This window comes from Equus caballus, chromosome 12 (genome assembly GCF_041296265.1).
Source record: "Equus caballus isolate H_3958 breed thoroughbred chromosome 12, TB-T2T, whole genome shotgun sequence".
Lineage (NCBI taxonomy): Eukaryota > Metazoa > Chordata > Mammalia > Perissodactyla > Equidae > Equus > Equus caballus.
In genome coordinates, this window is record NC_091695.1 from 28,691,772 (window position 1) to 28,717,811 (window position 26,040).

At 51.0% G+C, this 26,040-nt stretch overlaps 1 protein-coding gene and 1 non-coding gene across 11 annotated transcripts in view; both read left to right on the forward strand.

The window, feature by feature from the left end:
- Positions 1 to 26,040, forward strand: part of LOC138916648 (liprin-alpha-1-like) — a 102,271-nt gene that overhangs the window by 32,909 nt on the left and 43,322 nt on the right. For 6 of the 10 annotated variants that reach the window (XR_011423950.1, XR_011423951.1, XM_070229673.1 and 3 more), the window contains exons 3-15: positions 8,333 to 8,434; positions 8,776 to 8,940; positions 9,585 to 9,659; positions 10,020 to 10,121; positions 10,347 to 10,571; positions 12,247 to 12,393; positions 13,778 to 13,912; positions 15,082 to 15,156; positions 15,536 to 15,619; positions 17,574 to 17,705; positions 19,013 to 19,075; positions 20,123 to 20,202; positions 24,111 to 24,246. Coding sequence is in view for 8 of the 10 variants with exons in the window: in XM_070229673.1 (XP_070085774.1) it covers positions 8,333 to 8,434; positions 8,776 to 8,940; positions 9,585 to 9,659; positions 10,020 to 10,121; positions 10,347 to 10,571; positions 12,247 to 12,393; positions 13,778 to 13,912; positions 15,082 to 15,156; positions 15,536 to 15,619; positions 17,574 to 17,705; positions 19,013 to 19,075; positions 20,123 to 20,202; positions 24,111 to 24,246 (1,521 nt within the window). In the remaining 2 variants the exon portion in view is untranslated. The remainder of the gene's footprint in view (positions 1 to 8,332; positions 8,435 to 8,775; positions 8,941 to 9,584; positions 9,660 to 10,019; positions 10,122 to 10,346; positions 10,572 to 12,246; positions 12,394 to 13,777; positions 13,913 to 15,081; positions 15,157 to 15,535; positions 15,620 to 17,573; positions 17,706 to 19,012; positions 19,076 to 20,122; positions 20,203 to 24,110; positions 24,247 to 26,040) is intronic. The other 4 variants (XM_070229676.1, XM_070229677.1, XM_070229678.1 and 1 more) reach the window with 2 other exon arrangements.
- MIR8921-2 (microRNA mir-8921-2) lies at positions 264 to 358 on the forward strand. The gene has a single exon (NR_127916.1). It is a non-coding gene; the product is annotated as a microRNA 8921-2 (primary transcript).

Genomic DNA, 26,040 nt, shown 5'->3' on the forward strand with positions numbered 1-26,040 from the left:
GCGGCCGTCGCCTGTGTTTGAGGGCTGACAGTGAGGCCTTTCAGCGGAGTGGCTCATTTCCAGCGTCCTCATTTGATGTCACACTTGTGGCCGTGGTAGAACGTAGATATTGCTCCCCGTATTTTTAGATGAGTGGTCAAGATGGAGAACTAAGTGACCAGTCCAAGGTCATAAAGGTCAGTTGTTTCCCAGCATGGCTACTGAATTCCCCTGGGAAGCCTTTAAAAATACATATTCCAGGTTCCACCCCAGAAATGTTGATTCAGTAGGCTGAGGCCTAGGAGTCTGTATTTTCGTCAGCTGCACAGGTGGTTTTTAGGCAGCTGGTCTGGACAGCACGGTTCCCTGTGCCGCCTGCAAACCTCTGAGGTGGACGGGTGTTTTGTTCTGCAGCACACGGCCCTTAGGCCGTGAACTGAGCAGGGCGAGTGGTGGCCAGGGGAAGACCGGCCGATTCACAGACCTGAGGCAGAGGGCACAGCCGAGGCACAGACGTGTTCTAGGAACTGTAGATGAGTTGGGACTGACATGCCGAGTAGGAGACACAGAGTGATGAGGGAGGAGGCTGCAGAGAGAGAGGCAGGGTCAGAGCTGCGGGAGCTGACTTCTGGAACCACCCCTCCAGACCAAGGAGACCTGGTGGCCTAGGCAGAGCAGGAGGCAGCGAGGACCCTCCAGAAGATCCAGGTAGGAGGCAGAATTAGTACCCAGCAGCTGGTTAATGTGGGGGGAGAGGAAGTGGGTGATGTGACGTCCGGGAGTCTGGCTTGGACAACTGCCTGGGTGGGTCCTCTGCTGAGTTGAGTGAGGGCCTGGGAGGAGTTGGGGGCTGGGTCAGGGAGGAGGGTGATGAACTCCGTTTGGGGAAGGTGGTTTAAGCGTCCAAGTAGAGATGTCTGACGGGCAGTTGGACAGTTGCCGGGGTGGGGGCTTAAAGCCTTGGACACAGGACACAGTTGTGGAGAGTGAACAGGGCACCCAGGAACCTTTTGTTCAGCAGTTACGAGATGAGCAGGGAAAAGGACGAGGGGAAGAGAAGGGGAAGGTGGGATCGCATGCTCCCTGACGGTGGTTGGCGAGGTCAGCGAGCACGAAGCCTGCCTGGGGTTAGCGCAGGCGAGGGGATTGCTGTGTCTGAGCCAGAGCGCTTTCAGGGCAGCAGCGGGGCCTGAGGCCAGGTTGCAGAGAGCAAGAACAGGATTCAGGATTGGGGTGTGGTGGCTGAGGGGGCAGGTGTTTCTGAACAAGTTCTGTGTCCACGTGGACAGTCCATATTCTGGTCGCGTCCTGTGCTCTAGCATGGTTTTGGGAGACAAAAAGAGAAGGGAGGATTGGTCTTTTTTTTGTTTGTTTTTAAATACAAGGCAAGTACATAGTTAAAAATTTAAAAAGGAATATAAATTAAAAACGAAGTCTCGCTTCAGCCCCCTTTCCCAGTCCCGGTGGGTAACCTGCATTAGCTGTTTGCTGGGTGTCCGTCTCTGTGTTATCTTAAAGACGTAAAAAATACGCATGGTGTGTGTTTGCTGTGAACCAAGTTGAGATGACGCTGAAATACTGTGCTGTACTGTCTTTTTCGGTTCGGATTATACAGTCTCTGCTATGAATCCCTAAATGCTGAGCAGCAGCATAAATTGTGTCAGTATCCATTTCTTAAAGAGAAACCGACAAGAAAAGAAATTAGATGTATTGGGACTTTGTAACTGCTTATGCATTTTACTCTGTTGCTTGCAAATGACATTCAGTGACTGAAAATCCCGTGCTGTTGCCTTAAAAGTGGCTTTCCACAAGTCTAGTGAGCTGACGGTCAGCTTTTCCAAGGGCGTAAAGTTTGCTGTCTTCTGACTGTGCCTCTTCTCCCGTCGTTAGATGCGACATGAACAGACAGTTAGACATAGTCTGTTAACAGGAATAGATAGTTGTAATAACCTTTCTAAGCACACTTTTAATCAAGATGCTGGAGTTTTGAAACATATGATTTGCTGACTCGTAAATAAACTTCCAATTTCCCTTATTTCACAATTTGACATGCTTTAAAACCTAAGGCTGAAGCGGGTAGCTTCTGCTGGCACAAGATAATCTGTCAGTTCTGCAAGTCAGTTTTTCAGGGGTTCGTTTGGTGTGCTAACAGTTAGACCCTGTTTCTATTTGTTTATTACCCTCCCTGTCCCCACACGAAGAGGACGGGTACTTTTTGCCGCCACTGAAGCTTCGCTCCTGTTTCAGCAGGTTAGCGAAAATAATGAAGAGTAGCTAAAACATAAAACGAAAGTACTGATGGAGATGCTAGAGAGTGAAAGATGCTGAAGCGCAGCGTGGGATGGCCGAGTGAAGAATTTGGGGGAGGGCGGGGGGGGGGCAGGACTCACGTGGGGCTGGGGGAGTGGGAAGGGTGGCTGCTTCCAGCCCAGAGTCCTGCAGTTGCTGGGAGCTACTGGAATGACTGGGAAGAAAGAATGTTCTTTGCTTTCGGAGCTAAATGTTGCATCTGATCCATAGGACGTAACTTAAAATTGGTCTCATGGCGGATTTTGATAAATAATGTCTGGTTTGCATAATCTGGACCTGTTATCCAGATCTGAACCTTTTGTCCAGAAATGCTAAATGTCAGCATTTTTGAGCGTTATGTGAAACCAAGTTCTTGAGCTGGTGTTAATGGCTGTTACCTTCCCTGTTCTCAATCCTAGAAAGTGTCAAACGGAAATGCAAATCTGTATTGCTCAGACTTATACTTTAAATGAAAGTATCCCAGTGATTATTGGATCTGTTCAGTTTCAGAGATACTTTAATTATAGTAAATAGAATGACACTTTAGACTAGTAGTATATGTGGCTTACAGTATTTTTTAGAGCAACGTTTTTTTTCTAAAGAGGAAAAAGGTAGATGCTGACAATTAGATTCCTGTGATGGTAATAGGGGACATCATTTACTGCACATATTTGGGGTTTGTTCAGCCTGTGCTAGTTTTTTCTGCAATAATGATACACAGTGCACATATGAACGTGCTTCTGGAGTCTTAAACTTTGGAATTTCCTGTCTAATGTGTATCTAAACTCCTAAGTTTAAATTTGCTTTGATGCTTTTTCAGTTGTCGAATTCTTTTGAGCCAAGGGAAAAGGTTTTCCTTTAAGGAGTAAAAATAATTGTCAAGTTCTGTAAATGTGTTTTCTACCATGGCCAAAGCAGTGTGTCACAGATTTCTTTTGAGATATAACCCAGCGATAGGAATGAAGCATATTCTCTTTACAGGTGAACAAAGACAGTCTGGGCTGTTAGGAAGAACTTAGGGGAACTGCATGAAAGAGACAGAGGCTTGCCCAGGGAGGGGGGCGGGAGGAGGTCACGGGAAAGCGAGGTGACAGGCATCCAGCATAGGGGCTCGATGGGAGCGCAAGTGGGCTCCGGGGCGGAGCTCCCTCTTTCCAGGCGGTGTGAGTCCGTGTAGGAGCCAGCTCCTCGTCCCGGTGCGCAGGGGAGCTTCGACGCACCCCCTGAAGCGTCCAGTGTCCACCTTGTTGTGCTTCGACTAGGCGTTTCATTTAAAGGTGGCGAAATTTGTCCATGACAGCTAGTAAGACTTAAAAATAAAACGCTGATACTCAACCCTCCTGGGACTGCAGGTCCCCTGCCACTTGTCATGGTCCCTCGCCCTTCTCCCCTCTCCCTTCTTCCTCACCCCCCTGAAATCCCATGGTCCGTTATCATCACAGCCTTGCACGCCCTGCCCCTCCCTCGCCTCTTTCACTTCACTGTACTCACCGGCAGAAGCCTGCACCCAGTAAGTGCGTTTTCTGTCCGCTGTCGTGACCAGTGACCGGAAGTGGACCTGCATGCCGCCACAGTCACAGCGACTCTTCTCTTCTAGGTGGCTGTTTTCTTCCTTCCCCTTTCCCCTCCCCAGCGCTCCTCACCCACCCTTAAACTTAATGCCAAGTCCTCTGTTTTCTCAGTGAAATCGGAAGAAATCAGAAGAGGTCTTGCGTAAACTCTCACCACATGTCTACCTATTTACCTGGATCTGTGCCCGTGTATTCGGCTGCCCTTCCTCTTACTGTGGGCGAACTGTGTGCACCCAGGAAAGGCCACCTCTGCACTTGGCCGCTTGGCCCGATCTGCTCGCCTTACTCAGGGGAGTTACTCTGTCAGTCCCACCGCTCCCCTGGCTTCCTGCCAGTCAGCACGCACACTGTCTCGCACACTGTCTCGTCCTCCAGAAGGTCTTTCTAAACCCATGTCTGCTGCAGCCCCTGCCCTGTTTCTCTTCCCCCTCTACCGCCCAGTTCCTCAAAGGAGTTTTCGCTTCTCCTCCTGCTCTCTAGTGACCTCAGCCCAGTCAGGCTTTCGGCCCTGCCGCTGCGCCAGAACTGCTGTTCTCACGGTCACCGCTGACCTGCCTTTCAGCAGATCCACCTATCAGTGATCGGTCAGCCAGCATCAGAGATAGGGCTGATTCCTGCTGGGAGCGCTGGATTCCGGCATGTCCTCCTGCCCACTGCCCGCTCCCAGTCTGCTTTGTTGATGCCCCTCATCTCCCAGCCGTCCAATGTTAGGTTGTCACAGGGCTGGAACCTCATCTCTTCTTGTCTGCGCTCAGTGCCTTGTCCATTTGCGTGGAATGCAATTGCTATCCCGTCTTGGCCAACGTTCCCGAGAACTCCAGACAGGGAATTGCAGCTCTGCACTGGGTATCTCACTCCGTGTGAGTGTCTGATGCTATCTCAAATGGAGCAGTCCACACTGGACTTCCGCCCCTCTCTTCAGAACCTGCTCTTCCCATGCTCGTTCCCTTCTCGGAACGTAGTGACTCCATCCCTCCCTTGCTCCTGCCGGAATCCTTGGCATGCTCTTGGGCCTTTCTTCCTCTCAGATCTGTTGGGTCTGTCAACACATCCTGTTGGCTCTCCTCCAGGGCATCTTCGGAGCCCTCCGACTTCTCTTACAGTGTGCTCGCTCACCTGGTCTTGCCTGCGTCATTGCAATACCTGCCTGGTCCCTCCACTTCTGGCCTCACCCTCTTACCAGCTCTTCTGAACACAGCATCTCCCTTGAGGGAGTGTGTGTCAGGCTTCAAGGCACATTGAATGACTTCTTTTAGTGTTCCCGGAGTTTCTTTCTGTTTGCAGGCCTGCGGTGGAATACTGAAGTACAGAGTCGTCCGTGTTCTTTAGCCAGTCTTGTGCTCTCAGGAGCAGCCTTTTCTCCAAGGGCACCGTGTGTGTGTAAATTGTGATAAAATATACAGACCATATGGAGTAAAGCGATTCGTTTCAGCAGGGGAAAGGATGACTTGAGTAACTATTGGTGTTGAAACTGTTGTCTATCCATTTGAACTAAAATAAAGTTAAACCTTAATTTTGTACAATGAAAACGTATATACCTACCATTTTAACCAGTTTATTGAGTAGCTGGATGATTTCAGTGAAGCCTGTGTCTGTGGCCCCCGGCTGTGCTCCTGGGGGGGGCGGGGAGGTGCGGCTCTGGACAGGCCCCCAGTCGCCCTGGGCGGTAGTGGCAGTGGTAGGGGCCCTCTTCCCCTCTGTCCCTGACCCACCCAGCTGTTAACTCCACTAATTGCCAGCCAATTGCTCTAGTTCCAGCAGTGCCCTGGGGCATAAATTCCCCTACACACGAACCCAGTCAAATCCTGCCTCCTTTCTAGGAGTTGTCTCCAGGTCAGAGTTTGGTATTTGCCCTGACCCCAGGAGGGTTCCTCCCAGCTCCCCGAAGCTCCAGTTCCCTCCTGCACACCAGCGGGGTACCGTCTGGGCTGTGTCTTGGGAAAGCCGGTCATCTCCTCCCAGCTGCCCAGCTGCCTGTCACCTGACCCCCACTGTTCTTGAGAGCGCCCTTAGGCTTAAACTTCACCCGTGGAGTCAGCTCCTTTTGGACGAGATTAGGAGCTCTCTTACTGCCTCCCCCCGCCCCCCCACCGGAAAATCTCTGAACTAGGGCTCTGGAGCCTGGTGCGGACAATGGCAGGCTCCTCTGAGTGACACCTGTGCTCTAGGAGCTGAGCACTGGCAGGGGTGGGCAGCAGCCTGGGGTCTCTGCAGCCTTGGAACCACTGCCTCAGAGAGCGAGGGCGGGGATGATCAGGGCCAGGATTCTCAGCACGCGCCACCCAAGGTGTGGCGTGAGCCTCTATTCCTTGAGTGGAAGTTGGGCAGAACCTGGGAGCCCGCACATCTCCACCATGCTTCCCTCTGCGCCAGGTAGCTGGGGGCCCAGGTGGGAAATGCTGCTGTCCTGCCCCTCCCAGGAAGAAGTCCTTCTGATGGGGGCGAGGGGACGGGAAGCCTGTGTTCTTGGCTGCAGCCTCTAGATTGGAGTCTCTACCTCCTGGAGCTGGGGTGGGGGAGGGAGCAGTCTTGGTGCAGAAGCCGCAGACTCGTCCCTTTCCACGGAATCTTCATAGATTTTCTTGAAAAATAGATGTTTCTTCATTTGTTATTTGCCCTTAGGACCAGGTCAGAGGCTTTGAATAGTTGTTTTTTTGGTTTTGGGGGAAGATTAGCCCTAGGCTAACTACTGCCAGTCCTCCTCTTTTTCGCTGAGGAAGCCTGGCCCTGAGCTAACATCCATGCCCATCTTCCTCTGCTTTATATGTGGGACACCTACCACAGCATGGCATGCCAGGCGGTGCCATGGCCGCACCCGGGATCTGAACCGGCGAACCCCGGGCTGCTGAAGCGGAACGTGTGAACTTAACTGCTGTGCCACCGGGCCGGCCCCACGAATAGTTGTTTTGATCTATTAATCTCACGAGTTTCACTGGGGAGCAGGTCAGCAGAGCTCCTCATGCTGTCAGGCTGGAAGTTGATCACCCACAGTCATAGACTCTTGAAGAAGAAATTAGATAAAATGGGCGTTAGCTGACTATATCCACAAAAATGTTCACGTGTCCTTCAAGATCTCTGTAAACTGTCTCCATCCCCATCCCCTTCTATTTGTTACCCTTGAGATAACAGCATTCGAGAAAAAAATAAATGTTTTCACTTTACTCTTTTCCATTGTGGAATGTAACAATATGGCTTGCTTCCTTTCATCCCCCAGGGGTAAGTATTTCAGTTCTGTATCATGGCTCAAATAGGCTTTTGTGGGCTAGCCTTATAAAGTCAAATTCTAATTGACCACAGATGGTAATGCTGACTTTGAGTTGCAAATGATTAATTTAGGAATGAGCTTTACACCACCTGTTTGTCAATTGATTTTCTAGAATTACCTCAATCAGCCTCTTTTCGTATTTTGACTGGCAGCTGGATTATTTGTTAGGTGAACCTTTATCCGTTCCTTTGTCCAGTAAAGAGAAAACTCTTAAAATGTTGAGAAACGTTGGCAGTTGGCAGATAATTTTAATTATTTCAGAGGAGTTTTGCTCCATTGAAAAACTGACAGGAGAATGTGAGTGCTTTCCTTTCTCCCCAGCTTAATGACATCGTGTTTGTGTGAGGGTGCTCAGTGTTGCAGTTAGAAGTGACCCACGGTTGACAAGGGGAGCGCCTGGCACCTCTCCTCTCAGTGATGTCGTCAAGGAACTTTTTCCCCTTAGCTAACGAAATGTCTTCTTTTTTTTTTTTTCTTTCTGCTTTATCTCCCCAAATCCCCCCCGACCCCGTACATAGTTGTATGTCTTAGTTGCAGGTCCTTCTAGTGGTGGCACGTGGGCCGCCGCCTCAGCGTGGCCTGATGAGCGGTACCATGTCCGCGCCCAGGATCCGAACCAGTGAAACCCTGGGCCGCCACAGCGGAGTGCGCGAACTTAACCGCTTGGCCGCGGGGCCGGCCCCAGAAATAAGTCTTCTTAAACTTCCCCTTCCTACCAAAGGCTTACCGGCATTTGTGAAAAGTCCACATTAGGGAGTTGGCTTTGAGTAATTACTTGGCCAATCCGTTAGCGTTGGAGTGCCATCAGCCTTTTCCTGGGGATGCTCTTCCCCAGGGGAGAATCCGCGTAGAGCAGGAGGCTGGGCACAGGGCGGCGGCCTTCGGGGCCTCTTTACTCTCCGGTGGCTCCAGGTCACCGGGGTGCGAGTCGTTTAAAGATGTCTGTGTCCACTTGGTGTCAGGATTCCTGCTCAGGAACGTGTCGAGGGCTTCTCTGGGTCTGAGGAGGTGGGCTTGGAGTCCCTTCTTCCTCCGCTGTGCGTGTGCCCAGGTGCAGGGGTGGAGGGAGGGTGGCGTCTGAGTTACGGCGTCTGCGCGGTCTTGGGCTGGTGGCTCGACCCCCCACGGAGGTCCCTTAGAGCCTCCGGCTGGGGTTGCCTGTGTGAGGACTGGGGTGGCTTGCTGGGAGTCTGTCCTTAAAAGATCTCTTTCCCCCCTTATTTTCTAGGAGTATGCAGCACTCATTAAAGACCTCAGTGCGTGCAGGGAACAGCTCCTTGAGAGGGAGGAAGAAATTGCCGAAATGAAGGCCGAAAGAAACAACACCAGGGTCAGTAGGTGCCGGAACTTGAGCCTCTGGGCCACTATCAGTCACTCTGGCTGGCTTTAAACTCGAAAGACGTCCACTCTACCTGGTTTCAAACACATTTTCGACATTTTCCCACGACTTAACTGTGATCGATCAGTTCAGCGTTCTCATACTTTTCTTGAAATTCATAGTTAAGAATTAGTATTTTGATCCATTTGAGGAGGAATTTCTCTAACTTTCTACTGGATTGAAGGCATTCACACTGGTTCAGCATGAGATGGAAAGGATTGATTTGCCCCGAATCCCAATGTGCAATTGAAGGTGTTGTTTAAACTTGCGTCTGTGTTGGCCTTTTCTCCCAGCTGCTGTTGGAGCACTTAGAGTACCTCGTCTCCAGGCACGAGCCGTCCCTGAGGATGACGGTGGTGAAGAGGCAGGCGCCGTCCCCCGCCGGCGTGTCCAGTGAGGTGGAAGTGCTGAAGGCGCTGAAATTTTTGTTCGAGCACCACAAAGCTCTGGATGAGAAGGTACCGGCGGCCCCGGGGCCAGCCTTGGGCTGCGCGCTGTGCACCCGGCGGGCGTTGTGCGTGTGCAGCTTCAGTTTACTCTTAGTAGCTTCTGGAATTCTTCTCAACAAAGTTCTTCTATAAGAAGACAGTTCTATATGGTTAAAAAGTATTAGTTGGCAGAAATGTTTTAGATTTTTGTTTGTTGTTTTTTCCTTTTTCTCCCCAAAGCCCCCGGTACACAGTTGTGTATTCTTCGTTGTGGGTCCTTCTAGTTGTGGCATGTGGGACGCTGCCTCAGCGTGGTCTGATGAGCAGTGCCATGTCCGTGCCCAGGATTCGAACCGACGAAACACTGGGCCGCCTGCAGCGGAGCGCGCGAACTTAACCACTCGGCCACGGGGCCAGCCCCTGACATAAATGTTTTAAAATTTATTATATCCCGTTTATAGATTTGCTGTTAAGAATTGGGTAATGTAATTTATTTAGGGAGAAGATTTTTCTCAAACTTAAAATTTAAAGCTGTTAAAAGCAAGTTTCCATGACGGTAACATCAATGAGAGACGTTCCAGGTGTTCTGTGTTATATTCTGCTAGTGATAGGGTCACTGTCCGCGAAGGCTTGGAGAAGTGTGCACCCACACACTCCACCCCTGCTGTTTTCAGGTGAGAGAGCGGTTACGAGTAGCACTTGAAAGATGTAGTTTGTTGGAAGAAGAATTAGGAGCCACACACGAGGAGGTAAGCTTGCTAAATCATTGTGTGCTTGGAATTGAGGGCTGTTAATTTTTACTTCTTAATTTTGAAAAAAGTATGATGCCTTAGTGGTGGATATCGGATGTTCTTTATCTTTCTGAATCTGGGTCATTTGAATGACTCGTAAACTAGACTTTTATTTCCAAGTTGCAAAAGTCTCTTAAGTACCCGGTTGGCCGGGAGATAATAAACTCTGTTTTGATAACCTGGTTCCCCTCAGGGTGGGTGACACCACCATGTGTTTTCTTTTTGTGTTATGGTTACAGTTTATAGTTCTGTTTTTCCAAAAGAAGTTTGCTATCTTTCCTTATTTCTTTGCTCTTATCCAATTTTTTTTGGTTTTAGCTAATGATTCTTAAGGAACAGAATAATCAGAAAAAAACACTCAAAGATGGGGTGCTTGACGTAAACCGCAAACAAGAAAATACACGGAGCACTAATGGAAAGGCAAGTCCGTGGGCTTTCTCTTTGTCGTCTCCTAGTTCCATCTGCCCGCAGTGTGCGTGCAGCACTGTTTCACAACTGTTGTCGAGCCCCGCTTCGAGCTTGAGTGTCGTGAGCGCTGTGCCATCCAGCAGGTCTCGTAAATCAGCTTTGGTTTTACCTTCCTCCTGGAAGTCCTTTACTTCCTAGCTCACCAAACAAGCCTATTTAAGGATTTTTTTCCCCCAGCAGCGATCTTCCAATGGTTCCTTAAGCCACGAGGAGGACCTTGCTAAAGTCATCGAGCTCCAGGAAGTCATAGATAAGCAGTCGAGAGAGCAGAGGCAGATGAAGGAGCGTCTGGCCGCCCTTTCCAGTCACGTCACGGAGCTGGAGGAAGACCTGGACACCGCTAGGAAAGCTCTCATCAAATCTGAGGAAATGAACACCAAGTTGCAGCGGGACGTCCGCGAAGTGAGTGGTGGTGGAGACGGCGCTGCCCTGGAGTCCCAGGGCTGGGCGGTTTGGGTTTGATCCTCGCTCATCTTGTCCCTCACGCTCCCAGCTCCCTCCAGCCTTTGGGTTACTGTATAAGTGACGGCCAAACAGAACAGCACTGTGAGGCTGTGGTAGGCGCCTCCCCATCTCTGTGGTGAGGCCTCCTTTCCCTGAGGTCTTCGGAGCTGGAGGACCCCCGGTCCAGCTGGTCTGTTAGCCTGGTGGCCGCGGCTCCCCGCCGTGCTGCAGTGTGGCTGTAGTGCCCTGGTCTGTGGGTCCCTCACGTCCACGGCTTCCAGGCTGTCTGAATTTATTCTTCGTTATGCTCAGGTTTCCTTCTTGCTTAAGGGGAATGTTGGTTTCGGTTGTCTGCTTGTTCCCTGAAAGTGATGTGAGCGTGATCTGCTGAGCGTTAAGGGCGCGTTCCTGGCAGTCTTCCGGCGCTCTGACCTTCTGCTCTGCGAAGGGATGGGTGACGGTATTGAATGTCAGAGGTCGGACCACAGCGAGAGTGGAATTGGCTCACACTGTGCCGTGAGGAGCGTGCTGGAACAATATGCAGAAATAGACTCGTTTCCGGCACATGTTTCTGCACGTAGAATTATTTACGAGAATCTGTCTAACCATCATTATAAGAGCAAATGAGGGCTGGATACTTTCTCTGGTGCTTCCTCCTGTCACTGCAGCCCGTCCTTTGTAAACAAACAGAAAACACGCACGCGCACCCCTGCGAGACCATCTCAGAGAGCCTGTCGGGAAGACCCTTCAGACCTTTTCACGTGGGTGCGGAGCAGCCGCACTGCCCCTTCAGCAACTCGGTGTGAGCAGTTTTCTGTAGGAATTTAAAACAAAGAAAAAGACTACATTTATTACAGAACTTGTTTAGTTATATTGTTCTTTGGCAGCAGGAGGAGATTATTTATGTGGCGGAGTTTAATATGCAGAGGATTTCGAACTTCTTTAAGACCCGTCACTTTGAATATTAAGACGTGGCTAACGTGAGTTCCTTAGTAAACAAAGAGGGACCTGAAATGGACTTTTAGGTTGGGGGACAGGAATGGCGCTATCAGAAAGTTCTGGTCCTGGTTTCAGTGTTCGATACTGTGTAATAGAATTTTGCTGCTGAATGAGGCATCAGAAGGTTGCATCCAATTAAATTGAACTTTGACTTCTGTTCCCATTTGTTAATGTTATTGCTTTAATTTTGTGGTAATTGCATGAGATTTCATCCAACTTCTAGCCAAGAAAATGAGCCTAGTGTCTCAGCATCGTGTCCTTGAGGGGCTTCGCCCCGTCCTGCAGGAGCGCACTTGCATCGTGAGGCACACAGAGGTCGTGTCTTCATTGTCAAGACCTTCACCTCCTGGGATTCTTGCAAGATTGGGCTATTTTATTATCCATTTTTCTGGGTAATCTTATGTAGAAAAGGATAAGCTTCGTAAACTGAGTGGCCAAACATAGTAGGTGAATATTTATGAATATTTATGATATTTGAGATAGGTACATTGCCATTCACCTTGAAGGAAACTGGCATCTCTATCAACTGAATTCTGAGGACACTAATTTTATATTTGATTTCAAAATTAGAGTTTAGTCCAGTTTTTTCTCTCTTTAGCATTCACCTTTTTTCCGTCTGAAACACCTAATGTAGGCCATGGCCCAAAAGGAAGACATGGAAGAGAGAATCACTGCTCTGGAGAAGCGCTACCTCGTGGCGCAGCGGGAGGCCACCTCTGTGCACGACCTCAACGACAAACTCGAAAACGAAATCGCGCACAAAGACTCCGTGCATCGCCAGGTAGGGGATCTTACAGAGCTCTGTCTGGCTTTTGCTGAATAATTACTAAGGCAGTTAAAGGCCTTTTTCCTGTGACTTCCATGTTGGAAACCAAGGCCCAATGTAAAGTTTTTGTAATCTTAGACTACTGTGTTCAAAAGGGTGAATGACTTCAACTGGCCAGTTTTAATTACTTAGGATTTGATTTAACCATTTTATGGAACTGCACTCCTTGCTTCTTTCTCCTGTTTTGTTTTGTTTTAAGTGAATGTTAATCTGTTGCTTGTTAGCGTTTTTACCAAAGGAGCAGAGTGGCAGAGAGCTGCAAGGCAGTGGCTGCTTGTTAACAGCTGGGTCAGTGTAATACATGGCGCGTTTAGAAATGCAGCCAGCAGGGAGAGTCTGCCCCTCCTGCGGTTTGCTGAGGCACGCTTGCTCCTGTTTCTCTGTAGCCCCAGAGAATCGAGTTAACCAGAAAACCCCAATCCAGCTTCTTGAAAATAAAGTGAGTTCATCTGGTATATCATAAAGTATATCATTAAACCCAAAATAAAAATAAAACATAAAATACTAGGAAGCCATTAACAATTTTATTGTGGAATACTGTTTGAGAGCTTGGGAGTTGTTCACAGGGATGACTTTAAAGGGCAGACCACAAAATACTGTGGACAGTGTGACGCGTTTTCCAAAGGTTTTCAAGCGTAATATATTGTCTGTATGTCTACGGAGATACGTGCACACAGGAAGAGGAGAAAGCTGCTTAGGAGCAAATGTCCGCCTCTCAGGAACCTGAACTTACAGATGATTTTTAAAATTTTCTTTTTTTAAGAAGTTCTTGTCTAAATTTCCCACATTGAAGTTTTTTTTTAGAGTAGGAGGACTTTTTAAAAGAACAATGATACATTTACAAAAATAGCTTGACTAGCTTTTCCTTAGGCCGACTCTTCGAAGGTCTCTGTTTCAAAGGAGAAGGCCATCTTTTGGCTTACCTGCCCCTGGCAGTTGGCTGGAAGTAGTGTTACCTTCAAATCATGGGTCTGGTTATTTTTTAAAAAGGGTTAATGATGACTCTTCTTCCTTAACTTGTCACTAAGAATGAGCAAGCTTCCACAGAAAATGGGTTTTCTTTCATGTATAGGAACTTTGTTTTTTGTTTTTTGTTTTTTTTTTAAGAAAAAAGACTTCTTCAAAGATATTTAGGTAAAGCAAATACTTTGGCAGAGGCGCTTTGCACATTGAAATCAAGCCCAAACAGTGGAAGACGAGGTTCACTCTGAAGTGCCTGCCAGCACAGTGCTGCTTCTGTCAGAGCTGGTTTAGGAGATGTCTGCGTTTTCCTCAGTTTGTCAATATGGAGAGGGCCAGAAGATTTGGTCCATTTTGATGCTCTGCTCTCGTTTCGTAGACTGAGGATAAGAACCGCCGGTTACAAGAGCGCCTGGAGTTGGCGGAGCAGAAGCTGCAGCAGACCTTGCGGAAAGCGGAGACGCTCCCCGAGGTGGAAGCGGAGCTGGCCCAGAGGGTGGCCGCGCTCTCCAAGGTGCCGCCTTGGGTTCCCTTCTGGGGCCAATGTCGGGATTTTGATCTTGAGATGATTTCCCTGTGTGCCTTGTTTACCTTTTGTTCTTATGTCGGTGCACCTCCGCCCACGAAAGAGCTCAGATTGGTTCTTAGTCTTGCGTTGTCTGAGGTTGGACCGCTTTTTAAATGTCCAGTGTGAGCCTCCTCTTTTGTTATCCCTGAACTAATTTCTCTCCAGTTTTGTCAGGTGTGTGCTGTTCATCCCCAGGCTGCTTGATCTAAGAGTCACTGCTGCTTAGAGTTAGTCAGCAACTCAAAGTGTAGGATGGAAGCTTTGTGTAGAAGGATAGACTTGGTCCCAGAAATCGGAAAACACCATTCTCATTTGTTTTACTTTTTCTTTTTTTTTTGCTAAGCAAGAGTCACCCTGAGCTAACGTCTGTTGCCAGTCTTCCCCTTTTTTGTATGTGAGCTGCTGTCACAGCATGGCCACTGGCAGATGAGTGGTATAGGTTTGCTCCTTGGAATTGAACTCGGGCTGCCAAAGCGGAGCACAGCGAACTTAACCACCAGGCCACCAGGGCTAGCCCTGCCATTTTCTTTTAAAGACAATGAAAATAAATTTGTAATAAACAAATTTTTAAGCAATTTATTCATTCATCTGTTCAACAAATGTTGACTAGGCGTATGCAAGACACGCGCCCTGCCCTCTCTATCCACAGGTGACTAGGCACCTTCAGAATGATGTTGTAGGTACTAGAAGCAGGTGGCCCGTACGGGAGGAGGAAGCACGTGATGACAGAGAGCCCAGCCTCCCTGGGCCTAGGGAAGGCTTAGCCTCCAGTGCCCGTGGGAGTCAGCCAGGCAGAGAAGCGGCCCCGGGCCAGGGGGCCTCCTGGCAGAGGCCTGTGTGGGCGCCTCCGTCAGTGGTTTCATGTCGCCTGGTTCGAGCTTAGTGAGCTGCTGGGGAGGGCACCCGTGGGAAAAGGGCAGGACAGGCACAGGCTGCTGCTGGTGAAAACTCGCCTTGGGTGGGTCAGATGCTGTCGAGTGCGCACAGGCCTCCCTCAGAGCAAGTTCACTGCTAACAGCTGTCGCAGAACCGCTTCTCTTCCTTCGTGATCTGTGTTTAAAGTGTCGGTTTCTTCTCTCCCCTGTCGTCTCTCCTGTCCCTGGTTGGCCTTATAGTCTGACCCTTTGTCTTCTGGAATGTCTGCTGCTAAGGAAGCTAAACTGTTCGAACTTACTTCCCAGCTCAGGAAGGTAGAACGTGTGCATTGCTCTCACTCGTGCTTGCTGCTTCCTGCTTTCCCTGCTGACTAACCAAACGCGGTGTGAGGGTGGGGAGCATACGATCCACTGAAATTGGGCACGGGGTCGGGGAAGCACATTTCTCTCACCACATTTGTCACCAACACCAGTCCTGCCTCAGCGTCACCAACGTGAGAGGATTAACCGCTTCCCAGATGAGCACGTGAAGCCACGTAGGCTGTGTCGGGAGATGTAAGGAGACGCTTTCCGTCTCACGTGGTTGACAGTGGTGCACGCAGAGCATGTTCCGCTGGCTGCCGCCGCAGTGGTGTACAGCATGCTGCCAGGGAAGCGGAGACCCTGGTTGAACTTACACTGTGTTTGCTGACAGGCCGAGGAGAGACACGGCAACATTGAGGAGAGGCTGCGCCAGATGGAGGCACAGTTGGAGGAGAAGAATCAAGAGCTGCAGCGGGTACGTGTCCAGGCACAAGGCCGAGCGCCGAGCCCGGTGCGGGGGAACGCGCTCAGGCAGGGGAAAGCGACACCTCGTGATTCCACTTGTCCCGACGCGGACACCGGTCCCTTCTCCATCCTGTCATGTGTGTTTCGTTTGTGGCCTCATGTACGAGTCGTCTGCTGACAGGTGCATCCACCCCGGGGACAGTCATGCCAGCACTGCAGCAGGGGAAGAGCTTGGTGCCCGTAGGCCCTGCAGGGAGGTGGGTCCCCAGCCCGAGGAGGCCGCTTGCTTCTCTGACCAGCCCGTCAGGGGACCTGCTCCAGGCGCCCCTGAAACCTGAGGTGCTGGCCTGGGGTCCCCGTGAAACTTAGAGTGAGGCGTGTTGTCCTAGATGACAGGTCCACTTGCTTAGGATATGGCACTGAAAGCCCAAATTCAGGTCACGGGCCTGACTGTCTCCCAAAGTACCAAAGTATGACTGCAGACACACAGGTGTGTGCAGAGGTGGGTATTGGCGAGGAAGAGGAGACTGTGACTGAGCTGTGAGCTGTGAAGAGAGTGTGCAGTGGAGGCTCGTGTCAGTTGAATCCTGAGAGAGTTTTCCCTGAGGAGTTGGTCAGGTGTCAGTGTGGAGCATCCAGGCAATGGAGCGAGTGGCCGTCCTGCGTCCGGCTGGCACCCAACCTTACGACACCAATTCAAGGCCGTCAGATTTTATTTTCACCAGAAGCCCGTATTCTTGGGCGTGGACCGCAGACTTTCAAACATTCTGACTCCCTTCAGAAGATTGTATCTTAGTCCTCTGCCTGCCCCCCATACGCACACGCGTAGCTCTTAGGCAGAGATTTTTATCCGTTTGGGGATGCACTTCCTTACTTTCAGAACTGTTGATAGAATTTGGAAGGACCAGTGTTGAGATAGGGGTGCCATTAATAAGTAAGGCAATTCCAAGTAAACGTTTAAGTTGCTTTGCTTTAAAAATATTTGAACACCGGTGCCTTATTGTGTGGTGTGCTGTGGTCTCTCCAGATGGTGGTAGCTGCTGTGTGTTGGGCATGATTCTGAGAGCCTTCTGTTTGATTTGACCGTGACCCATGAGAAAAGGGAGATGCTGGCACCCGTGGTGGTCAGCTGAGGACGCTGAAGCACGGAGGGCTTGACTGTGTTGGCGATTCCCTGTGGGCTGCTCCTCCAGGCAGCGTGGCTTGAGCGCAGGTCTCAGCCCCCGAGCCATGCTGCCCTCTGCCCGGGAGCTGCCCACCGGCCCGGGGGACTCACCCTGACAGGTGCCGCCTGTTAGCCCTTCCTGTCCCCTCCACGTGCCCTTTGTCTTTGTTCAGAATAAGGGGTGAAAGCAAGCTTTTTAAGCCATGAAATTGATGATAGTTTTATAAAACACAGACTTAGCGACTTTATTTTTAAGTTTTAAAATTACTCGTGATTATTTGTAATTTTTCAACATAAACGTTCATTACGAAAAATTCAAGTGATGTAGGAGTATAAAGAACAGGTGAAAGTCTCTGTCTCCACTGTTTTTTCCCCAGATGAATTTCTTTACCTTTTGCTTTGTGAGTTGAGTTCATTTTTTCTCCTGAATCCAGACGCAAGCTTCTGTTTACATGGGCAGATTCCTCCACTGGTGTGTGGATAAGCTGATCCCCTTGAAACTCTGCTGTGTCTGGGTGTAAATCTGCTCCTGGAGCCCCCCCGACAGTCAGGGATGGGTGACGTTGCTGAGGCCCCGTGAGGGCCTCGTTTAAGGAGCAGTGGACGTTCTCATTAACGCTCTCGCAGACTTGGCCCTGCCTTTCTCTGCGCCTGTGAGGCAGTCCTGGTCATCGTGTAGACGTCCACTGATGGCGGAGGGCCGGAACAGCCCAGGGATGGCGGCACGGGTGACTCCACGGTGGGGGAAACGATCCTGCCTTTGCTCGCAGTGGCCAGGTTTTTGTTTCTCCTGTTCCAGGCAAGGCAGAGAGAGAAGATGAACGAGGAGCATAACAAACGCCTGTCCGACACCGTCGACAAGCTTCTGTCAGAGTCTGATGAGAGGCTCCAGCTTCATCTCAAAGAGAGGATGGCTGCCCTGGAAGACAAGGTGGGATGTCACACACCTCGCCGAAGGTTTCCCATCCTTTACAGAGAGATCGCCCATGTTCTGCTCCCCAGGAATGCTGCATAATGGTGGTTAACAGCCATTACAGGAAGTAGAAATGACTCCGTAAGGAGGAAAAAGTGCCAACTGTTAACCGCTCGCTGAATTAACTTCTCGTTTGTTATGTTCTTGCCCAATTTGTGTGTATGGAAGCTTGTTTACCATTCTTATTCTCTAGAGCAGGAGTTGGCAAACTGTTTCTATAAAGGGCCAGATAGTAAAAATTTTAGGCTTTTACGAATTATGAGTGATTGAGCAAAATAATTTCATGCCTACTAATAATGAGCATGAAAGCAGCCGCTGGTGACATGTGAGTGAGTGACTGTGTTCCAGTAGAACTTTGTTGACAGGGACAGGCCCTCGCTTGCCAGCCCCTGCACTGGAATCTTTTGCTGGGCCCAGCCCTCACCCCTTCGTTGCTCCTGCGTCGGAAGTTAATTTCTGTCTCATTTATAAACATAACGGTGTAGGAGAATGGTGTAAAATAAAGGCTTGGATCAACTGAAAGTGTTCCAGCTCCTCCCTCTCTCCCTCCATTCGGTTTGGAAAACGTCTGAGCAGGACTCATGCTCCTCTCATCATGGGGACACTTCAGCCATCCCCAGGGTGAAGGAGAGCCCTAGAATTTGTCAGAGAAGCTCTCATGGGCGACAGTTGCATTGGGCCTTGGCACGACCTGTCCCGACTACACGGGTGTCCCTAAAGATAACGGCCAGAGCCTGCCCTGAGGTGGGCACCGTGGTCACGCTCATTCGAGAGAGACCAGTGGTCATTACTAATGACGTGACGTTCCTGTTGCACAGAGCCCGTCAGGAAAGGCGTTATCAGAGACCACACAGGGCGCTTCCCCCTTTCCTCCTTGATCAGTGGGCCAACCTTAAGGGCAGAATACTTTTACCTTAGATTTAAACTGTACGTTTGAAACTTATGTCAGGTTTCCCAAGTGACCGATGAATTGTAAAATCTAAAAGCTACTATAAACCAGTTTAACGGATGCAGATAGGCCTACACTATGGGCTTGACATGCTTACTTAGAAAAATCCATCACGGAGGTAGTAGGTTCTGTATTTACAAATTATCATGAGAAGTTGCGATGGTCTCACTGTTGCATTTCACTCTAATACTGCTCATGAGTACGTTCACGTGGCCCCTTTTCCGTGGTACTTTATTATCTTAGACAGAAATGTAGCCATACTATTATGTGGAACGTTTTCAAGAATCAACACTAAAGGACTCTTCATCTTTTGCAGAATTCTCTATTACGAGAAGTTGAAAATGCAAAAAAGCAGTTAGAAGAAACGCAACATGATAAGGTACTTAAATGTCTAAATCATTGAGAAATCCGTGAATTGAGCGAGTTCACTGTTGCTATAACTACTACAGACGTTGGGCGAAGTGGGGTCAAACTTTCCTGCTGTAAGATTTATGGCACTCCTAGAGTTGTGCGTGAATGCGTTTGTGTTGGCGGTGGATGTTAAGTCTGGCAGCGGGTAGGGATCAGAGTTCTGAGTCCTTTCTGGGTTCATTTGGAAGCTAAAACCTTAGCACAAACCTGTCGTCTAGAACTGTGCTGTGCAACAGAAATGTAATGGGAGCCACATGTATAATCTAAAATTTTCTAGTAGCCACATTTAAAAGTGTAATGTGAAATTAGTTTTACTTAACCTGATAGAGTCAAATGTTATTTTATCATGTCATTAATATAAAAGCTAATGAGCTGCTTTACATTCATTTTTTCATAGTGGGTCTTTGAAACCCGCTGTGTGCTTTATAGTTACAGGACATCTCAGTTTGGACCAGCCCCATTCAGGTGCTCAATGGCCACGTGTGGCGAGTGGCTGCTGTATGGGACAGCATAGATCTAGAAGGTTATAGGTGACTTAAAAAGTTTTTTGTCAGTTTTCCTTACTGTTTTGACGTGTACAGAAATGAGATTGGACGTACAAATGAACAAATGATTCATGAATGAATGAATGTGTGCTCGATGTGAGACAAAGACAATACAGAAAGGAAAAAGACAACACAGGGAAGTATGTGCAGTAGAAGGTGAGTATTGTTCGCCTCTCCCACCCCAAATCTCTCTACAGAATTAATAATTGTTAATGACTCGGTGTTTCGCCTCTAAAAACTTCTCTTTGACTAAGACATGACTTTTTATTCATCAGGGTTTATAAAGCTAATTTGGTGGTCTGAGTGTTTATGTTTACTATAGGACTCTCGGAGAAAACGTTCTCAGAACTAAAATACTTGATATTTATAACTGCTAATTTAACCTATTATGGTTATGTTCAACATTTGATGCAAATAATTTTAAATCCTGAAGGAGACAGCTGCAGTATGTATCATTTGCTGTTTTGTAGGATCAGCTCGCACTGGACATCGAAGCCTTGAGGGCTGAGCTGGACCAAGCGAGGCTGAGAGGGGCGTCCCTTCACCACGGGTACGGCACTCACGCGTTCACAGACATGCTCCAGCACCTGCTGTGTGTGTACGGGGCGCTCACAGACGTGCTCTGGCATCTGCCGTGTGTGTACAGGCCACTCACGTGCTCACAGACCTGCTCTGGCACCTGCCGTGTGTGTACAGGCCACTCATGCGCTCACAGACACTCTCCAGCACCTGCCGTGTGTGTACAGGGTGCTCGCACACTCACAGACGCACTCCAGCACCTGCTGTGTGTGTACAGGGCGCTCACACCCTCACAGACACTCTCCAGCACCTGCTGTGTGTGTCCGGGGTGCTCACAGACATGCTCCGGCATCTGCCATGTGTGTACAGGGCACTCATGCGCTCACAGACACGCTCCAGCACCTGCCCTGTGTGTACAGGGTGTTCGCACACTCACAGACACATTCCAGCGCCTGCTGTGTGTGTACAGGGCGCTCACAGACATGCTCCAGCACCTGCCGTGTGTGTACAGGGCGCTCACATGCTCACAGATGCACTCTGGCACATGCCATGTGTGTACAGGGCGCTCACACGCTCACAGACGCACTCCAGCACCTGCCATGTCTGTACAGGGCACTCATATGCTCACAGACCCACTCCGGCACCTGCCATGTGTGTACAGGGCACTCATATGCTCACAGACGCACTCCAGCGCTTGCCGTGTGTGTACAGGGCACTCACATGCTCACAGAGGCACTCCAGCACCTGCCGTGTCTGTACAGGGCACTCACACCCTCACAGACGCACTCCAGCACCTGCCGTGTGTGTACAGGGCGCTCACATGCTCACAGGCGCACTCTGGCACGTGCCATATGTGTACAGGGTGCTCACGTGCTCACAGACACGCTCCAGCACCTGCTGTGTGTGTACGGGGAGCTCACGCACTCACAGACACGCTCCAGCCCCTGCCGTGTGTGTACAGGAACACATGCAGGCCACAGGGGCAGCCAACTGAACACACTGCCTGGCCTGAGCTCAGGGAGCCTGGAGCTTCGGAGCAGGCCGGAGGGCAGAGGACAGCATCATCCTGAAGGTTAGGTTCTGGTACCTTGGAGGTTCCCGTCACGTCCTTGACTCAACTCAGAACCGCAGGAGGAGGTGGGGCTGGGGACGATTGATTAGTGTCGGGCATATGAGTCTGAGGCACCCGCCAGAGTGTGGGCGTGATGGTGTCGGGATCGGAGGACAGAGCCCAGGGTGCCAGAGGAAGCCCCGTCCACCTGGGAGTGACGGTCGCATCCTCGAGGTGAAAGAGAAGGCCGCGGAGAGCCTGCGCTGCTGGAGCGGGAGGATGCCCTGACGTTCGCGTGTCTGGTGCGGCGCTTGGAGTCTGTATGTTTTGAAGAGGCTGAGAGTTAACGGCGTGGCGCTCGCAGATCTTTCGAGGCGTGACCGGGCCGGCTGCTGCGGGAGTGAGCCCCCTGGCTCGGCGTGAATCTACCAAGTTGCCCGGCATCCTGAGTTTTTCTTCCTCATCGTGGTAGAGGCGGTAATTCTCATTTAGGTGATTTACTTCTTTGTAGAAAATGGTCATCAAGTGAGAGTTACGCTTTAGCAAAAGTTATCGAAGCGCTTACCTGGTGGCAGTGACTGAAACACAGGAGACGGGCCCCTGCCTCCAACACGACTCAGGAACCTCCGAACCTCTGCAGGTGTTCCGGCATTTGCCAAGTTAGGACATCCTGAAGGTTTAGGGTATCTTGCGGCTGTCCCTGCCTAACCCACTCCTAGAAACTAGAGGAGAAATCAGCGAAGACAGAGAGGCAGAGCCAGAAACTTCCCCTGACGCTGAACCCGCTGGAAGGTGGAGTTTCGAGGAGGAGAGTGTGCGCTTCAGAGAGCGAGGTGCAGAGGAGGACCAGTGCAGAGAACAGGCACTTGCTTTCTGCTTCAGGTCCTCGCTGGTGGAAGGCTCGTGTCGTTAGAGCGCTGCAGGCGGACCCGCTGCTCGGGATTGCAGGCGTGTGTGCGAGGAGGCTCTCACAGGCACGTGGGTGAAGAGGAAGTGGACACGCGTGTGTGACTCTTGTGGAAGTTGAGTCCTGAAGGGAAGGGAGCCGGTGTAGGAGCTTGAGGGGGTGGCAGAGCTGGGGGCAGTTTTTCCGATGGAGACGTCTTGACATGTTTGCCGGTCCCAGGTGTGATGTTAGAGGTGAAAGACAAGGAGAGAAAGGAGCTCTTTGCTCTGGTAGTGCAGAGGTGGCAGGAGGGGATGGCCAAGGTCACCTGGGGCGGAGTGGTCTGAAGACAGTGGGCAGGAGAGGCTGCATGCGGAGGGAAGGGCTTTGTTTCAGGGAGGCAAGGCTAGAGGCTGCATGTCAAGTGGCCTAGAAGAGAGGTGGTTGGGAGCTGTAGAAACGGGGGGAAGACCAATCACAGTAGGCGTGGAAGGGCCTTGGGTGGACTGAGGAGAAGGGGTCTGGCAGGCAGGGCAGGCTCAGCTCATTTGGTGTGACTCCACGGTGAGATCGGTCATCTTGTTTTTGTGATCTTCTCCATGAGAAAAGGTAGTCTAGCTTGAGGAGTGGAAAAGCACGGTGATGGGTGGCCTTCCGTAAACAGATTGGCCATATAGAAGAGAGGCTTCAGCAAGTGATGAGCTGCAGGGTGGTGGCGGGTCGGGAGGCAGGTAAGCCTGGGAAGGGGTGTCAGAATCGGGAAGCATTTGTGCATCCCGAACCATCCAGAGGTACACGCAGGATTTCAGGTGCATCGCTTTCATCTGCCGTTGAACCGTCTCACGGCCCCAGAGCAGTTGGGCTGGAAGTCACCCTGAGGGAGAGTGAGAGTGTCGTGAGGAGTAAGGGGTAGAGGAAGTAGGGCTGGGTGTGCTCCAAGGGGAATTCCAGACTTGGAGATCTTCGAACAGGCAGTAAATCTCGTGTAACGCTACAAGAAGGTATTTCTTTAAAAAGATGTCGAGAGGTGTGTACCAAAAGTAGATGAGTTGGCATGTCACCCTGGCCCTGTCCACGATCGGGTGGGGAGGCTCGAGGGGTCCCCTGTCTAACTGGCTTTAATCAGATGAATGGACTCTGTCTTCTCAGATCGTAAGGCCTCCTGAAAATGAAGGCAGCCAGCCTTCTTTCCGGAGAACAGGGAGGCCCTCGGTGGCGGGCCAGGACTGAGGTGTGGCTGGGGTGCCCACGGTCAGGGCTGAGCGCTGGGCTGGGCTGCGCCCTCCTCACCTCTGCTCACCAGTTCCTCCCCAGGGCCTCTCCTAGTGACTCTCTTGAGCGTCTCCCTCGCGGGTGCTCAGGGCCCCAGTCACTGGTTCAGGGGACTGTTTTAGCCGGGCGTGTTGATTGTCTGTCAGTCTGATTGCACGCAGTCTCTGCTTTTGGTTTGGAATCCTCAAAGCGTCCTGCCCAGCCTGGTTCATACCAGCCCGAGCTGTGGTCAGAAGGGCTTCTGCAGCCGCTCCCTCCGAGGGGCCTGTGGGAGCGCTTCAGACAGTGCCACACAGAGAGAGGAGTGTCGGTGTCCACCAGCCTCACACTGCGGAGCCTGGCACAAATGGGAGAGTGACCATGGAAGGCCGCAGGTCGGGGTGGGGGTGCTTCCTGGTGGGTTGAGGAGAAGGTCGAGCAGAGGCAGGGCTGAGCACCCCTCTGCGGGCCCTGACATGGGTGACGGATGCCTCTTCCACGGCCCAGACAGCTGGACCCCATCCTCTCATCTCCAGGTCTGCAGTGGCAGCATTGGCTTTCCTAGGTATGGAGTGTCCCCGCTGGCGGGGCTGAAAGGCTCAACGCTGGCGGGAGCGAGGACAGAGGTGCCCTCCTTGGAGTCCTTTTTCTGTGAAATTACGTGTTTTCCAAATTGACAGCTTCTGGCTTGACTAACAAACTTAGTTCGCTTTTCTTATCTAATAATGACCTTTTGTTTTCCATATTTCAGCCGACCCCACTTGGGCAGTGTCTCGGATTTCAGGTTCCCTGTGGCAGATGGTCCCGCAGACGCCTCCAGCAGCAGCGCGGTGTTGCGGCGCCCCCAGAAAGGCCGCGTGGCAGCCCTGCGGGATGAGCCGTCCAAGGCAAGGGCCTCCGTCCTCGCCGCCCGCGAGCTGCCGGCCCTCGGGCGCGTCTCCTGCTCGTCCCGTGACTTTGAGACTTTGGGGATTCCAATGGTCATAGGTCGCCTTCTCTCTTCCCCTCCCCCCATTTTCCTTTTTCTGGCTAAGAGTTTCGTTTTAGGCATGCTTTTTTCTGAAGAACAAGTTCTGATAGAATATGACCTACTCTTAAGTGCAACGTAGTGTAATTAGTACGGTTTGGAAGCAGCGATAAGCGTGAATGAATGCGTGTATCCGTCATCTTTTAGTGAGAAGAATTCACATCGGGAAGTTTAAATACCTTCCTACTTGTGTCTGTTTAACAGCACGTCTTTATCTACTTCTACGTATTTTTATTTACAGCACCCGTATTCAGTGCACACCTGGTTTGGGCCAGGCGTCATTATAGACTAGGGCTCCAGCAGTGAATACAGGCAGAGAAGATGCCCACACCGCCAGGGCGCACGTTCTAGTGAGGAGCCAGCGTGCGTGAGAAGTACAGTACGGGCCGTGTGTCAGTTTCCTCTCACTGCAGTCACAGGCTGCTGCGAGCTCAGTGGCCTAAAGCAAGGAGCACTTAGAGTTCACAGGTTCCGTGGGCTCGGGGCTGTGAGCAGGACGGTTCGGGCTCAGTTCTCCTGAGGTTGCAGCCGTCCGGATTCTCGCCTGGGGCTGAAGAGTGCACTTCCAGGCTCACTCGCCTGGCTCTGCCTGTCCCCTCTCTGGGGGCTGCTTGAGTGTCCTGGAAAGGTGCCCACCAGCTTTGCTCCGGGCTCATTCTGAGAGAGAGCCAGGAGAAAGCCCCAGAGCCTCTGAGGCCCTGGTCTGGAGGCAGCACGCCTTCACCTGGGCTGCACTCGGTGCGTTAGAGTGAGTTAGCGAGTCCTGCCCTCACTGTGGGCCAAGGGAGGAGTGTTAGAGAAGTGTGGACGTATATTTAAACCACCACAGGGTTTCCGATGGTCATAAGCAGGGAAAGGAAACCCGGGGTACCCTGAGCTGTAGGAGGGGAATGATAGTTTTAAGTAGGGTAGCCAGCGAGGTCTCACAGGGACGGTGACATTTGAGCCAAGGAAGGGAAGGACCCATTTGGAGATATTAGAAGGTCATGCCAACACGATGTGCTGATGGGTTGAATATAGAGTATGAGACAAAGAGGCGAGTGAGGCCCCCGAGGGCCCGTGCTTGAGCAGCTGGAGGCTGGAGGCTGTCTCCTGCGATGAGGAAGACTGCGGGGCAGGGGAGACGAGTGGAGCCTGGCCCTGATCAGGTCGACAGCCCTATCTGCTGTCCAGGTGGACGTGTCAGGTAGGCAGTTGGATATTCTGGCCTGGAACCCAAGAGAGAAGTCTGGACTAGAGATAAAGATGTGGGGGTCATGACCATACAGATGGTGTTTAAAGGTGTAAGATGAGATCAAGTCCAAAGTGGGTGCCTGTTGATAGAGAGGAGCTTCCAGGATAGAGCCGTGGGCCCCTCCAAAATTGAGAGGTTGGGGAGACTGAGAAGGGACCGGCAGGAGACTAAAGAGTGACAAGGAGGTAGGCAGAAACCCTGGACAACGGGGCCTGCAGCCGAGTGAGCGAGATGCTCAGGGAAGCGGGGAGAGCAGCAGGCCTGGGCCTGCCAATGGGCCAGACGAGAGGGCAGTGGAGGTCAGTGGCGGACTTCTTAAGGTGGGCGCTTTGATCCTGGAGCAGCTCTGCAGGAGGGGAGGTGAGCAGGAGGAGAGGAGGTGGAGGCGGAGTCGAGGCGGTTCTGGAGACCTTTTACTCA